Here is a 17,008-nt window from a genome sequence, read left to right on the forward strand (position 1 = left end):
CTTGTTCACAATACCGACAATTTATTTTCACCACTCACACCTTTTACTTTTAAAATCATTATATTTGAGAAAATATAGCGATGAGTATCCGGGATGAGTAACAAGTCCTAAGCATACTAAATAATAATATTTCTGTCATAGCATATTATTTGTTTCTAGGTTCGAACAAGACAATTACTGGGTAATATCAATTCAAGGATGGCTATTCAACAGGTTTTAACTGAGCAGCGGAAATACTTCGTACATATATCGTACATGCAATATTTAAAACGGCTTCTACGGGTAGTGTTTAAAAATAGGATCAATATGCATCAAAGGGGATCGGTTGGACTTGCCTCCGTCGGCGTCCTCGGCAAACTCTTGCTGACAGTCCGGGTCCTCGGCGTCAAACTCGCGGTACTCGTCTCAACGTTCTCGTTTTCAGGCTCGTTCACTCCGTCAGCTAAAATACGCGACGACCAACACAGACAACAAGCACAGATAAATAATCTCATAAATTCAAATAAGCTCTAAAAATCATGAAATTAATATGGGAGGTAGATCATGATTTTAGATGAATTTAGGAAAAAGAATTATTGAAATCAGAGTTAGCATGTGGTATTTGTAAAATGGCCGGAATTTAATTACGCGAAAAAGGCTAACGATGATTAAGGAATGGATACTTCACGAGATGATTTTTGGCTGCTAGTGCATGGTGCATGCATGTACTATTTGGAGTTAATGCTTATGGCCCACACATGTATGAGAAGAGAGAAATTAGCAGGGATCATTAGAGCTCTTCTGTATGTCATGGTTTAATTCGTGGAGTTCTTGGCAGTGAATCGGTACAGACAAATACAAGGAGAAATACAAAAAAATACTACGGAAAGACAGAGAAGAGCAAGGAGATGCTCATGAGCTGCTCACCCCGTCCTGCGACGACAGTCGAGCTCGGCTTGTGCGTATGACCGTATACGATATACGCGAAGTGAGAGCGAGTGAGCGAGTGAGTGAACGTGCTTCTCGGGTGGTGAGAGTGAGCACTCGAGGCTGGCTTTTTATAGGCCAAAGCGCTCAGCTGCGTGCCATTACAAATGCTACTGTAGCGCATGGTCGGTGCCTAATTTGCATGCACGATGCATGCAAATGGACGGTGCCTAATCACCATGTCCTTGCATGCAGGTGCATGCAAATGGTCGGTGCATGCTTGCCATGCATTCATGCATGCATGCATGATATATTCGTGTGGGTGCACTGCTATGTTTTTCTTGCAGGTAAGCTTGCTGGTACTTGCTTGAAAAACTATGAATGGTGCCCAGTTGTGCGTTGCGACTTGCTATCTTTTTGTACAGCAAAAGAGGAGCGGGAAAAAGGCAAGAGGTGGGGCCCACATGTCGCGGTGCGCGTGCGAGCGAGTGCGATCGGCGAGGGGGTCGGGCGTGAGTGCGCTGCGGCGCTGGTGGTGGTGGGGTCGGCGCACGCACCGTTGCCGGGTATCGGACAGAGCGAGCGAGCAAGAGGGATAAGTAGCGGACATATGATGCTCATGCCATGTGGTGCAGGTTATATTTAAAGATGGATAATTAGGATGGATTAGATGGAGATACTATAGAGCTCAAATTATTTTTATAGTTTTTAAAATATATTTTGAAAATAATTTTTAATGCGAGTGATTTTTGAATGTGAATTTTTGGATGTTACAAATACATATATCTTATATTAACATGCATCTACATGTGTTCAAATAAATGTGATATCAAAACATATTGCATGAAGACTTCGATAAAACTAAATTAATATTGTAGATGTTTGTGCCCCTTTTAATAAATTCAGCTAAAGTTAAAAAATTGACTTAGAGCAAAGTCAAAGTAAAACTTTGATTTAAAACGAAGGATTGTGCCAAGCAAAAAATATATATCAGGTAGCTTAAGGGCTTGTATGGATTCATTGGCACTAAAAATTACTTTGCAACAACTAAAATTAGTACTAGTGGATCGAAACAAACCTGCTAATTATTAGTTAGAGGGCTGCTAACGATTACTCTATTAGCAGGTTTGGAACTGCTAATAGGTGTTAATAGTTCATATGCATCTTCAACACACTATCCAACCATCTATTAGCAGATGGATTTAAACAATTTCCTATAAAAAATAGCAACTATTAACTATTAGCTAGCTAATTTTTAGTGCTAATGAATCCAATAGACCCTAAATATAGAAGAACCTAAAGCGCGAAATGTGATGACTATATACAGAGTATTCCCTTTGTTTTTTCATATGGCGTATTAGTCAGGTCCTAAATCAAACATTTGTATATTTTAATCTTAATTAATTTTAAAAATCATATACTTTCTCCATCCCAAATTGTAAGTCATGCCAAAAATGTTGGAGAGTCAAAGCATATCAACTTTGACCAAAATTATAGAAAAAATCACAAAGATTTATAATATCAAATAGGTATAATATAAAAATATAATTAATGAACAATGTAATGATACTAAGTTGACACCATAAATATTATTATCTTACTATATAAATTTGGTCAAACTTGAGATGATTTGACTCTCCAAGATTCAGGGTTCAAAATTTCGGCGAAATTTCGCGAATTTCGGTAATTTCGGTGGTGGCCGAAAGAAAAATCCGAAATTTTATTATATACTAATACATGTGCTATATAACTTTAGACTCATATTTTCTATTGTTTATATTGTATATTCTTCTATTCAATAGATGTGTAATCATAAATCATATTGATACTTGTTTAGATCTAATTTTTTTAAAAATAAAAGCATACTTCATGTGCTAGTCTCTAAAAAAATTTCGGCGAAATTTCGGCTGAATTTCGCGAAATTCGGTAATTTCGGTGGTGGCCGAAATTTTTGCGATAACGAAATTAAAAACCTTGCCAAGATTTATAGAAAGACTTATAATGTGGGATGGAGGGAGTAGATTACAATATAAATTTATGTTTCTGACTTACTATGGGAAATAATTCTATATATTGAAATTAATGGCCAAATCTAATATGACATGCAAAAAGTCTGGGACACGTTGAAATTCACGAGCTAGCCGCTTCCCACACGCTGCAGCCATGCTAGATCGTTGGTTTGCATTACATATATTGAATTATTGATGGACCATGGACCCATTCTTTTCTTGATTTCTTCGTTGGATTCCCTATTACAGCTGGTCCCCTTTCATACCCCACCTTTGATATTACTGGGTCATGCTGACATTGCCCCCTTCATTTCCACGATTCAAGTAAAGATTTGACCTGCTATTTTCTCCAGGCGGGCACACGGTAAAGGTGACAACTGACAATTTTATTATTGGCTGGAGGCAAACAAAATACTAGCAGCATGTTCACAGAGGAGCTCACCAACTGGAAAGATCACATACACATCGACAACTATATGAACATCTTGATTGACAAAATCTCCACATGCAACATCGACAGTGGAGACAACTATAAACATTTGAACTTGTCATGTCGTATTCAATATTCGCTACGTGCTACTCCGAACTGAAACGTTTGTAAAATGTCTTTGTAAAGTATGCACATGTCAATTCAGCAGCAATCGGCTTCAGATCAAATAATTGGGTGGACAAAAGTTTGGATGAAATTCCGTATATCCCGCTTAGTTTTGTAATATATATACAGTTGTAAGGAGCCGAAGTCTCAAGTTACCGTATTGTATGCACACTTACCACAAGCTATATACATATATATAAAAATTCAAAAACTTAGTAGCTCTACATAGGGCATGTTTGATTCCCTTTCTAAATTTTAGCCAGCTAAATTTTAGTCACTTTAGTAGCTAAACTTCCAAACACACTGACTAAAAGGAGCTAAAATAGTTTAGTTCCACTAGTCACAGCTGATTAAAATTTAGTAAGGGGAACCAAACAGGCCTCTACATTCTTTAATCTTTATAGGTAGGATGAAACGACTGGCTACGCATGTTGGTACTTCCCCTTCTCCTAAGCATGTGGCGCAACTTGTTCCGGACCGGTGATGCCACTTGCCACAAAGCCAAAGCAGGTGCTTGGAAATGCGGGGTTAGGAATTAGGATGCCATGCCAAAACACCTCTTTACAGGGAGAAGCAGCGGTTGCATGAATGTTGACTGTGGTGCAGTTGGCGTTGCCTCGGAATCCCTTTTCTGTGGAAGATGTTTTAAAAAGGATTTTACAGCCCCATCAACACCATCTTCTGATTCGATTGCCTTTGCTAGCTGAACAGCTCGTTCCTTTACCTGCAGTCAAACATAGCGAAACAACTCAATACGAATTGCAACTTAGCGCTCCATCTTTTTAGAAACATAGACATTAAAGATTGCAGGTAATATCTGCATTATTTTCATACACCTCCTTTATATAATCTCTTTGATTTCCCATCCTATGTATAGAAACTAGCACAGAAATTAAAATGTTTACCTTTGGATCAATCATAAATTTGATTGCATCAATCAGTGATTGCAATTGTAATTGCTCCACAGGTATAGGTGGCGCCCCCAATCCTCTGGCATGCACCATGCTGCCCCAAAAGAATTGATCACCAAAGAATGGTATGATGGTAGTGGGGCACTACAAAATTTAGGGGTAAACATGTCAGTCGGAAAACACACACACACAAATAGGGAGAGACGAGGGGATACCCCAGCCTTAAGACCAGCAGCAGTAGTGCCAGCACCACCATGGTGTACCTGAAAAGGACAAAGGCCATATTACAAGTCGTTAATTCCAAGATAACTAAAGAGTTCTTCTATGAAGTTCCTCTATTAACAGCCAGTTTGTCTCCTTACGTCGATCAACTGCCATTCCTGGGTCTGAACTGTTTTTACATAGCACAGCAATATCACACTCAGAACAAATATAGAAGAAACCACACTCAACAATTAAAATCAGTGCACTATTGCAAGTTTTCAGACACAGCACATAGCATAGCCAGAGCTATTGTCAGAGGTAAAACTAAGACAAAGGAAATGTCAAGCACTTCCATTGTCACAGCTTCACAGGGCATGACTTCATTCAGTCTCTCAAGTCTGCAAAAATACAAGGAACCACTTGCATTTCACTACCTTTGTTCAATAACATGATCAGAGAATCCCACTGATTCTTTAAGTATTCCTAATCTTTGTGTATTTATTTATTCAACCCCATTAGTTACAAATCCAACTGCTTCTATATTTTTATTAGAATCCCAAGTATGAATTCCAGGACAACACAGCCTAACATGCAATGAGGAATGCAACTATACACATGATTTGCAATCAGCAAAGCTCATCTCTAATTCTTCCCCAGCTTCATCTGCATAAGCTTTCCTCCATGTTAAACCATCATACTTGATTTTTGGCGTATAAGCATCTGAGAAAGAAAGACAGGTCTTACCACAGCTTTGCATTGCAAAAAGAGCCAATCATGTGGAACATTATCAAGTACATACACAAATTCCTTTGATTCTTCCACTGGAAATAAAATAGTTAGACATGCACATGCTATTATTATTTTTATTATAAAAAGTTGGACATGCAAAGCCTCTGAAAGTGAAGAACATGGTAACATATCAAAAGTTAAAGAACTCTTATAACTTACAATTTCCAAGCCCGCCCCAACCCTTGTTAATGATACCTCTTTGTCCAGTAATTTCAAGCGCTTGGACAATGATTCTTGTCAACTTATCTGGTTCTGGGATTGGCTGGAAATAGGAGTCAGCAGTAATAAGCTAAAACATAAGACTAAAAAAAAAATGTGTAGCAGCTACTTATCAGGAAGGCCAAAATGTCACAAAATAATTAAAATACAACTGTAGGGAGATTTTATCTTGATATCAATGATAAATTATTCCAGATAGCAATTGTACAGCAACAACTGTAGGCCAAAATGGTCGAGCCAACATTTAGCCTCAATTCCAACTTTGTACATGAGATTTGACTTGTTAGTAGTGGAGCCAAAAATGTAAGCATGTTTGAGATCCTTGCTATAAGATAAGAAAAACTCATAGAGTAATTGTTGGTGTGCGATCTGGTGATCACCACACCGGCGAGTAAATTTGTATTGGCGTGCCCCTGATCCGGATGGTTGTGCAAGAAGGACACAAGTGATTTATACTGGTTCAGGCAAGGAGTGCCCTACATCCAGTGGGGGGAGAGATCTTGTATTATCTAGCACCGAGGTGCTTGTAGTAGGGGTTATAAGCTTAGCGAGAGAGAGTTACTCCCAAGTCTCAGGATGTGGGTGTAGCATGGAGAAAATACTCTGTGTGTTGCGAGTGTTGCTCTCGTGGTGTGTGAATGTGTGTGCCTGCCTAGAAAACGGTTCCTGCCCCTCCCTTTTATAGTCACAAGGGGAGGCAGGGTTGTACACATGTGCATTAAATTGTAATCTCTATCAGATCCAAGGCCCTGTAGCCTCACGCTCACACACCACGAGAGTGACACTCGCAAAACACAGCTTATTTTCTCCACGCTACACCCACATCCTGAGACTTGGGAGTAACTCTCTCTCCGCTAAGCTTGTAACCCCTACTACAAGCACCTCGGTGCTAGATAATACAAGATCTCTCCCCCCACTGGATGTAGGGCACTCCTTGTCTAAACCAGTATAAATCGCTTGTGTCCTTGCACAACCATCCGGATTGTCACCCCTAGCGCCCAGGCCATACCTCGACTGCACCTCGCCATACCTCCGCAAAGCAGAGAGTTACTCCCAAGTCTCAGGATGTGGGTGTAGCGTGGAGAAAATACTCTGTGTTTTGCGAGTGTCGCTCTCGTGGTGTGTGAGCGTGTGTACCTGCCTAGAAAATGTTTCCTGCCCCTCCCTTTTGTAGTCACAAGGGGAGGCAGGGTTGTACACATGTGCATTATATTGTATTCTCTATCAGATCCAAGGCCCTGTAGCCTTGCTCTGCGGAGGTATGGCGCGGCTCAGTGGAGGCATGGCGTGTGCAGTCGAGGGACGGCCTCTGTCCTTCGGTCATTGTGGGCGCTAGGGGTGACAGTGCTCATCGTGCTCGTCCCTATAGCCGTCATGCAGAGCCATGCTAGTCACTGTAGAGGCGTGTCCGACCCTGCAGACGACGTGCTAAGCCCGGCTGATTGACGGGTAGGGAGACCAGAGGCCCCTCAAATTGGGAATCACGCCTTGACTTTGTCGGGTTCATGGCTATAGGAGCCTAGAATGACGCCTTCATGTTTGTACAGACCTCAGCCGTACGCAAAATGATGGGAGTTGGCAGCACAGTGGTTGTCAGACCCTGTCCTATGCTGTCGTGGGCGAAGTGGCGATTTGACCCCTGTCTCGTCCTGTCGTACCACGGTTCCGTCATGGGATCGCGGCTGACGTCACGGGGGTCTCGAGCGAACCAATGGCATGGAAGCGCCCGATCCCCGGGGTCGGGTGATGCGGAGATTTGCGGGGCTGCTCGCTTGAGCTAGTCTCGAGCGAGTCGGAGAAGTGATTGATCTCGGTCGAGTCGGAGAAGTGATTGGTCTCGACCAGTGTCTGAGGCCTCAAGGCTTGGCCTCGGGCAAGACGGATTGCCCGTGATCATCTTAGCTTTAGTCCGTTTTCACCCTGATTTTGGGTACCCCTAATTGTGGTACCCGACAATATTGAAATGTCTTCTAATGTTAAATTTCATCTGAATATTTCAAAGAAACTCAGCTTAAGGTTAAGTTCATGTCTACTACTCAAAGAAACTAAGCTCATGCTTTTGTTGGGCAAATTAAGGTTATTTTTTTCTCAAACAACGGAGGAGAGCTACGTGTCATTTCATTAAGACGAAAAAACAAAGGGTATACAAGATCATTCGCGCCATACCCTAGTTTACACACGACCATGATCCAGCAAATTAATAAGTTTATAACATAGTAAGTTTTGAGTCAATTTCTAATCTACACCAAATGACCAAAATAAGGACCTTGATTGCAGATTAAAACTGAGCTGTGCTTTTGTGAGGCAAATTAATTTTAACCAATGCTCTTTGAACTATAAAATGTCACTCTAAATCATATAGTTATCAGAAATACCAACTATAAGGCCGAGTGGCTGGCATTGATCCGCTCATGGGCACATCTTTATGTCACAAATTTTATTACATATCAGTTCCTAATAATAAACCTACCAACTCTATTATCCATTTGTTCCACACGATAGAGAACAAAGAATGGACCAACATAGAATAAACAGTATAAATACAGCATTTGGCCAGATATAAATGTAACAGGATTTAAAGCATAATCGTGGTCAACATGTAGAAAGAAAAGTAAACGCATCAAAATACATTAGTTCTGAGCACTAAATAAAAACTTACAAGGCTACCAAAACCAATATAAATAGGACTCTCACCACTCCCTAACCACCTCAAAAGGGGCTCGGGAGGCTCATAATTTGAAGCAAGATCAAGGAAACAAAATCCAACAACATCAATTTTAGGTCCCCAGTCTGTAAAGGAGGCACAGGTTAATTTTTCAGCAATAAAAAAAATCAGTAATTAATATCAGTAATAGTAACTATGACTTGGTGAAATTTAGTCCAAAACTGACAGAAGTATTCAGATATTAAAGGAAGCTCATTAAATACAAATAAATAGTGACCATGCTTTGCTTCGATTTCCAAAATTGTATGACCAGTTTATGCACAATAATCTTGATGAAGTAAAAGAAAAAATACCAAGGCATTTTCAAAATCTTGTTAACTTTGATTGGGGTATTACGAGGCACGAGGTACCGACCTTTTGGTTTTGGGACAAGGTAAGGACTCCAGATATATGCATGAGGAATATCATTCGAATAAGCATGTGTACCACTTAGGTATGTAACTGGTCTCAATTTCAATTTCCTTTTTCGGAGATCATTTATCATATCCCTTATGCCAAGCCAGACAAAAGAGTCAACAATCTGGTATGAAAGCTGTAACCCAAAGTAATAGTCAAATGGGTGCCACATGATAGTCTTTGATATGTAATGGAACTGTTTCACAAGAAACAGTGAGGAAGCTTCATTTAAAGATAGAATGTCTACTTGTTGTAAGCCTGTGTATTATCATATTTGTCAAACATTATTTTGATATTAGGTATTATGAGGAAGTTTAACATTTAAAGTATTAGTCTTTCAACCAGTAGACATTCTATCTTGTGATGATTGCTTCATGCAACAACAATCAACTTACTCTATATCCAGCAGGTTGCTTCACATGAGAGAAAGGATGTGGAAATTCACAGGTAGGCCTGGCAATAAAATAAAAATCATCACTGATATGCTTGAAGTTAAAATCTAGGCCATATTGGTCCATCGAGAGAGAGATCTTACGTCCACGGCATTGTGAAAATTATGTGAATCGGTATATTGAGAGCCTCTGCCACATGTACATGTCCTGTATAGGCACTCATTTCGGTCAGCAGTTGAACTAAGATAACAAACAAAATGCGGTAAGTGGAAAGGCTATTCCTTTAGAGCCAAAAGAATGCCTTATAATTGACCTATTAGAAGTGTAACAAATCAAACAGAAACGTAATATAAAGTAGGAATAATAAGAGGATTACCATATGCTGCTGGATTAGCTATTATGGCGTCCGCACTAAAAGAAACACCAGTATCAATGTCCGGATCCTTGCAAGCAGGAAGCAAGGAGAATATGATGTCCCTAATCTGCTTGCGCTGGATAGGAATTTCTGATGGAGTTGCAGGCAAGAATCCTTTGTTCTTAACCATGTCTGCTCAAATTACCAACCCTGTACTGTTATGCAAGATCTATTTATAGCGAACTCTAAGGTGAAAGCACAAAAACAATCAAGCATTACACTCACATACATCCAGCAAGAATTTTTGGATCTCCACCAAGGGGATAAAACTCCAACCCAGTAGTCATCACGAAGTCCTTGAAGTTGGCATGGGTTGCTAATCTAACACGATGACCGTAGTCCTGCTAACAGAAGTAATTGTTACTCATCTTGAACAAAACATAAAACAATTAGCATGTTGCAGTTCCATTTGGTGAAAAATTCAACAATTAGTATAGCTCCCTTATGCTGTGCTGGACCCTCAAATATTTCCTGCCAACCAGTTATAACATGCACATAGCAATAATGTTATACAGCCTATTTTATCATGACATGCTCTGAATCAAATTGGTCCTAGATGACATTTTTTCACGAGGACCAGTTATAACATGACATTTTTTCTTCGTTAGCTTACTCATCGTAAATAAATTGGTCCACATACTGATCCTCTACAGGCACATTTCACAATCTTTTAACTAACCACCATGAAAAATCTAATAGTGAAAGGATCATATTGTATCAAAAGAATTCGATAACATGCTCACCTGCAAACGTTTTCCTATAGCTATGAATGGCTGAACATCCCCTCTTGTACCAACAATCAGCATAGCAATTTGCATTGGTGGCCTGTACTGAAGATCTGAAGAGTCCAATGTTCCGCCACCAAAGGCCACATTGTGGTGATCCTCAGAAGGAAGATCAAGTGACGCAGCTTCAATATTAGTGGGGATATCAACAACTACAGTTCCATCATCTTTCAGTGTAGCCATTCGACTAAACAATTTTAGCTGCAATGAATTCAAACCAAGATGCAACAGGTAGAAACTGTCATTTAATTAGAACATTGCAGAAAGGGATAAAAGTACACACATAACTAACTGAGAGCGAGTTGCAAATTCACGAGCTTTGTGCTGTGTGAGTGTGGGGCCTGTGCTGTGTTTGTGAGGCTTTGATGGGGCTTGTTTTTTAATAACATTTTTTCTTCTTAATATAATGACATGCAGCTCTAAGCTGGTTTGAGAAAAAAATAATGGTGCTAGAAATTCAGTGATGATTACAGACATCCACTGCTAATTTTTATACATGCATGGCTATGTAATATAGTACATTAGCAGTGCAACTATTAAATGTAGAATCTGTTCCCTTAGAAAAATATTTTTGCATGTAAACAGTGGCTAAATACAGGAGCTACATATTTTTTGTCAAATGCATGAATAATGAACCACAATAGCATGGGCGAGCAAACATGATAGATTAGATTACCTTCTTTTTAATAGATATCGTATCAAGTACGGAAGATGCATTTTTGCTATCTACAGGTCTTGTTCTCTCAGAACCTGACACCTCTGAGGACGTCTCAGAGAATTCAGTATTGTCCATTTCGCTGGAGCTTGTACCCTCATCTTGTGGGAAACAATTGTTGGACACTAGAAGTACAAAATTTCAAACAATTACATAAGAATAAAGTCAAGTTTCAGAGAAGTAGTGAAATGAATAAATACAACCTAGTTCACCAGACAAAAAAAATCAATAAATCAAAAAAAAAAAAGTTTAACTCTAGGAGCTAGCATACTGTTTGCCCTAATCTCTTTCCTTTGCAATAAACAACTATTGATCTATCAAATTATGCATTATTCAAGATGGGATAGAATTATAAAAATCATGGCATAAAGCAAGCAACACAATAAGGTTTATGAAGAATCAGATAACTAAGAATTAGAAGGTTAATCTATTAAACCATGAGGAAATCAAAACCACAACTAACAAGCAGCAACAAACATTGCAAGGCAAAACTTCAACAAATCCTAACAACTATGTAGTGCCACACTTAGTTTTAGTCACTAGAAAATATATAATAGAATAATGTCCATAGCAAGAGGAAAATGTGACATTTTAGTGTTGGGTAAAGTAAAAATTTCAGCCACCGACAACATGCGTGGAGTTTGATTTTCAACCCTGCCAAACGACCTCCAATTGTCAAAACCGGACAAATTTCATCCTCTAGCTAGTTTCAAAGGTGGTCTTCTATTTTCTAAAAACAATACAGATCCAATTTAATCTTTAAAAATTCATAACTGATTTACTTTAAATACAAAAATCTAAAACTACTACCAATTTTCTTCTAAAAATGGTATATATCTGTTGCTACTCCATTTTTAGTTATTATTTTAAATAAATAATGAGCCCGACTAGCAATAAAGCAATGGTTTTGGAACATAAATACATAAATTACCAATACTCCAAACAGAGCAGCAACATATAATAACGTTTTAAAAAATGGTATAGTTTCACTCTTTTCTGATTTAAAATAAATTAGTAATGATTTTTTAGAGATTAAACCAGATTTTTATTATTTTTAGAAAATAGAAAACCTCCTTTAAACCTGCTAGAGCACTAAATTTAGGTTATCCTCAGTGGGGGTTTCATGACCCCGTTTTCAACACATTCATATTTTAGAAACGGTGTAGAAGAGTTTCGTCACCATAAAACTCTCTCTACTCCCGTGAAACTCTTATCAACTCTTTTCATTAATATGGTGCTATATCAGTATATTTAATGTCCATAAAACTCTAATGAGAGGCCATCTAGGACCAGACTGCCGTCTTTGAAGACAAAATGTCCAAGTCTCAACCACTGTGGAGTCAAAGGAACCAGGGGACCACGGATCAGGCAGGAAAATTCCCCCAAATCCGTCCACTTGTACCAGTTTGCCGACCCAAACTGCAATTACACCGGAACACAAGAAAACAAAACATTGGCCCGCCTCAACCTCCCCTCCTCTTCGAATCAGGACGACAATCTCAGCAGAATTCACCAGAAAGCCAGCGATGAGCGTGAGCCTGCTGTCTGCATATATAAACCCTAACGCCTCCCCTCGAATTCGGCCGCTAGAAGTCTAGAACCAACCTTCAACACGACAATGCCACACCACGACGCCATCGCTATCAAGTTCTAAGACTAACACGGATCAAATCGCTTCGTAGAATACCGTTACGATCGAGGACACGACACGGAACCAGATTGGCTAAGAATTTGACGATGAAGGAGGAAACTAGAAACTCCTATAATCATCGGTAGGGTTATCGGAAAAAGGGACCAAACGGGCTCACCGGACGAGGAACCGACGTCCTCAGCGCCGGCACCGGCGGCGCCGACACGGCTGCTGCTGGCTTCCTTCATCGGCCGCGGGAAAGGCTTCTAGAAGATTCCTTCCTTCCCTCCCTCCCTCTCTCCCGAGGCCGAGGGGCAAGGCCTCCTCCAGAGGACCGGAACCTCCAAGCACAAGCAGGCGACGCCACCACGAGAGTCGTCGGAGGGTCGGAGCCAGAGGAGAGAGAAACGGTGAACGCGGACGGAGGCTTCTCACGGAAGGACGGAGACGAAGGCCATTGGGCGTTGGGTAGGGGACACGTGGCGGAATCTGGAAGCGAAGACGTGCGCCCCGGGTGCGGACGGACGGTCCGGATGCGTGGTGGACCAGGTCTGCGGATGATGGAATTGCCGTTGAAAACGGTTGAGCGACCGTCTGTTGTCCAGAGGCGAAAGACCATAGCGGCTGGGCTGCCGGCACTGTCCTCAGTACGCACGCACACTCAACCCTATGAACACACGTACGCAAACCCTACTCCTATGAGCACTGACCACTTATTTTCACAACACTTTTCCTTTACAACATTTTTCACAAAGCTTTGAGTTCCCACAGCTTAGCATGCAAAAAAAAATCTCAGAATAAGAATTTTACTGTTTGGCAATGCCAATTTTATTAGGAGACAAAAAGCTTTAAAGAAGAACGCCTTCCCTTGTTTATTTGGATTTCACTACTGTAGCACTTTCGTTTGTTTGTGGCAAATATTATCTAATTATGGACTAATTAGTATCAAAAGATTCGTCTCGTGATTTACAGGTAAATTGTGTAATTAGTTTTTAATTTCGTCTAAATTTAATGCTTCATACATGTGCCGTAAGATTCGATGTGATGTAGAATCTTAAAATTTTTTTGGTTTTTGGGCCCTAATATTATGCTACTTGCCGCAAGTGCCCCTTGCTCGAACCTTAGCTCTCCTATAGAACAGATTAAAAAAGCATGCCCATCGCTTCACGATCTTGAGACCGCTTTCACATTGGTCCTTGGATGGATCACCTCCCAAATCTCCATAGTTTCGTCATTTACTTGCATCAACATCGATCGCTCGTAGTTTGTATGTGGGAGAGCATCGGCCACATGACCATGCCCTCCTTGACGCCACTAGACATGGTGCTCTGTGGCGTGCTGTCATCACCCATCTTCTTCCTGATGTCGCGCAGCCGTTGCTTTTTGGCCAAGGCCTTGTTTAGTTTCAAAAAAATTTACAAATTTTTCAAATTCTTCGTCACATCGAATCTTTAGACGTACGCATTAAGTATTAAATATAGATAAAAATAAAAACTAATTACATAGTTTGGTCGGAATTGACGAGACGAATCTTTTGAGCCTAGTTAGTCTATAATTAGACAATATTTATCAAATACAAATGAAATTGGTACTATTCACATTTTGCAAAATATTTAGATATACCCAAAAATCCAAAACTTTACAAGATTCTCCGTCACATCGAATCTTGCGGCACATGCATGAAGTATTAAATATAGATAAAAAGATTAACTAATTGCACAGTTTACCTGTAAATCACGAGACGAATCTTCTAAGCCTAGTTACTCTATAATTAGACAATGTTTGTCAAATAAAAACGAAAATATTACAGTGTCAAAATCCAAAAACTTTTTGCATCTGAACAAGGACTAAACAAGTTGGATGGTTCCACCGTGTGTCTTCCACGTCGATCTTCCCACTCTAATACTAGCTGTTGTAACTAACGGTGGTTGTTGAGCTCTAGAGCTTGTCGCTGACGAACTTAGGAATGAAGAATGATGGACGCGCACCGCAAACATGCAGAACGCAAGCAAACACATGCTTGCGAGAAAGAATTCTTTTTTACTATAAATCTCAGTTTTTTTATGTATTGCGATATACTCAATGTATTTTAAATTATAAGACGTTTGTCTTTTTTAACACCAAATTTAACTACTTTTTTATTTAAAAATTTATGTAAAATATCAATTCTTTTATCGTGGCTTGGTTTATTAATAAAAATTTTTTAAGGATGATTTAATTTGACTATATTTATATAAATTTTTTTTAATAAAACAAGGGACGGAGATAGTATTAGGGTGTGTTTGGTTGGGTTGTGACTTTTGGAAAAGCTACTGTGAGCTTTGAGCTTTTTGAAAAGCTGCTGTGGGATGTGGGTTTTGAGAAATCTAAAAGTCATTTGGTTGGTCACTCGTGGCTTTTGAAAAAAAAAATGAACGGATCTCAAAAGTTAGTGAAAACAGGGGGTGAGTTGCTTTTGGATTTGTACTACGAGAAAAGCTGCTTTTGGGCAAAAACACTTGTGGCTTTTGAGCTCTTTGGTTGGCTTTTGGCTTTTACAAAAGCAGGTTCAAAAGGCCAAATAGAGCTTTGATCCGCTCTCCCCACCACGCCGAGCAGCTGCACCAGTGTGCCGTCATTTGCGGTTGTCCGTGCCACATGCACGGCGTACACAACGTGGTGGAGAGGAAGCCTTGGACGCGGTCACAGGTGCAGTTGCTATAAAAACATGTTCGTTACAAAACCAAACTACCTTCTGTCAAAAAAAAACTACCTAATGCATCCACATACTGATACATGACTGGCACGATTACATGTTGCTAGGTGCAACAGTCAATAGGGACGAAGAAGCGAAAATGTCTGGTGGCTCCACATGCTGAGCACCCACTATCCTCACCGTCAAAAATTGTTCTCGAGATCCGTGACTACCTTCTCTTTATCATATTCTCTTCTGGTGACCTTTATTTTTCAACCGTATTCATCCTGTATTACCTTTTTTCAATGACACTGCTATGTATAGAGCCCACCACGTGTGGGCAGCATCCCATCCTGCACACCGCTCACAGCGATGCCCATCGCTTCTCTTTCTTTTTAACCATTGCAGCTTCAACCATTGTAGCTTCAACATGCCCAGCGTCACATCTTTTATTATATTTTCTAAACTATCTTTTATTCCATTTTTAATTTTTTCCATTCGACTTACTTGTTTTATCTTTTTTTTTATATTTTTTCTACTACTTGTTGCCAGGCAGTGGCAGAGCTCGGATTTTTGCTTGGGGTATGCCGAACAAAAAATTTTCATATATAAACCGATAAAATCTATTTAGCAATTCGATAGAATTTCATAAAAAATGTCCAATAATTCGGTACACAATTATTAAGGTCTTGTTTAGTTGCAAAAAAATTTACAAAATGAACACAATAGCATTTTTCGTTTGTATTTGATAAATATTGTCCAATCATAAACTAACTTAGCTCAAAAACTTTGTCTCGCAAATTATAGGCAAACTGTGCGATTAGTTATTTTTTATTTATATTTAATGTTCTATGCATGTGTCACAAGATTCGATGTGATGAGAAATCTCGAAAAAAATTGTAAATTTTTGGGAAGTAAACAAGGCCTAATTGGCATAAGTCGCGCATCCATCGTGCGTTTGGAATGGAGTCTTTTTTTTATCAAAGCCTTGTTTAGTTCTAAAAAGTTTTTGAATTTGACTACTGCAGCATTTTCACTTTATTGGACAATTAGTGTCCAACCATGAATTAATTAGGCTTAAAAGATTCGTCTCGTGATTTATAACCATATTATGCAATTAGTTTTTGTTTTCGTCTATATATGTCTAAAGATTTGATGTGACGGATAAAAAATTATTAGGTATGAAACTTACATTTATGTTTTTTTGGTCTAGGCCTAGGGTATGTCATGCCATACCCGTGCCACCCACTGGATTTCATTATTGGGCCTACGGTATGCCATGCCTTAATAATGGCATGGGTATGGGATGACCTAGTAATAATAATTGTGTACCGAATTATTGGACATTTTTTATGAAATCCAGTGGGTGGCATGTCATACCCATGCCATTTGTTTCTTGTATATCTTTCACACGCCATTTTAAGTACATAAACCCTCTTTGCACTACTGTGATATATTCTCAATAAGTTATCACGATTTACCATCTAGAGTAAATTTAGGAAACAAAAATTGCTAGGTGTGTCTAAAAATGAAAATAACTTTGCTACAATTGTAGTGCTACTTAATGTGAAATTGTGCAAAGTGTGCTCATATCTTAGCACAAATATGTAACTCCAACTATCATGGGCGGCGCCAGGGGAATA

General features: G+C 39.4%; 1 protein-coding gene across 4 annotated transcripts; it reads right to left on the reverse strand.

The window, feature by feature from the left end:
- Positions 3,562 to 13,152, reverse strand: LOC8057934 (sterol 3-beta-glucosyltransferase UGT80A2). Of its 4 annotated transcripts, none has more exons than XR_002449965.1 (14): positions 12,870 to 13,152; positions 11,023 to 11,186; positions 10,305 to 10,547; positions 9,791 to 9,902; positions 9,523 to 9,693; positions 9,290 to 9,353; positions 9,150 to 9,207; positions 8,713 to 8,890; positions 8,293 to 8,423; positions 5,574 to 5,676; positions 4,784 to 5,345; positions 4,637 to 4,684; positions 4,416 to 4,565; positions 3,562 to 4,234 (listed from the first exon to the last, which is right to left on the reverse strand). XR_002449965.1 is itself a non-coding variant. In XM_021453117.1 (14 exons), exons 1-14 carry the CDS (start codon positions 12,937 to 12,939, stop codon positions 4,046 to 4,048), a joined length of 1,758 nt encoding a protein of 585 aa, XP_021308792.1. In that variant the 5' UTR covers positions 12,940 to 13,145; the 3' UTR covers positions 3,562 to 4,045. The 4 variants fall into 4 exon arrangements, 1 of the variants encoding a protein (XP_021308792.1); XR_002449963.1 differs by having other exon boundaries at positions 4,784 to 5,446; positions 12,870 to 13,151; XM_021453117.1 differs by lacking the exon at positions 4,784 to 5,345 and adding an exon at positions 5,370 to 5,446 and having other exon boundaries at positions 12,870 to 13,145.

The sequence above is a fragment of the Sorghum bicolor genome, chromosome 2 (assembly GCF_000003195.3).
Source record: "Sorghum bicolor cultivar BTx623 chromosome 2, Sorghum_bicolor_NCBIv3, whole genome shotgun sequence".
NCBI lineage: Eukaryota > Viridiplantae > Streptophyta > Magnoliopsida > Poales > Poaceae > Sorghum > Sorghum bicolor.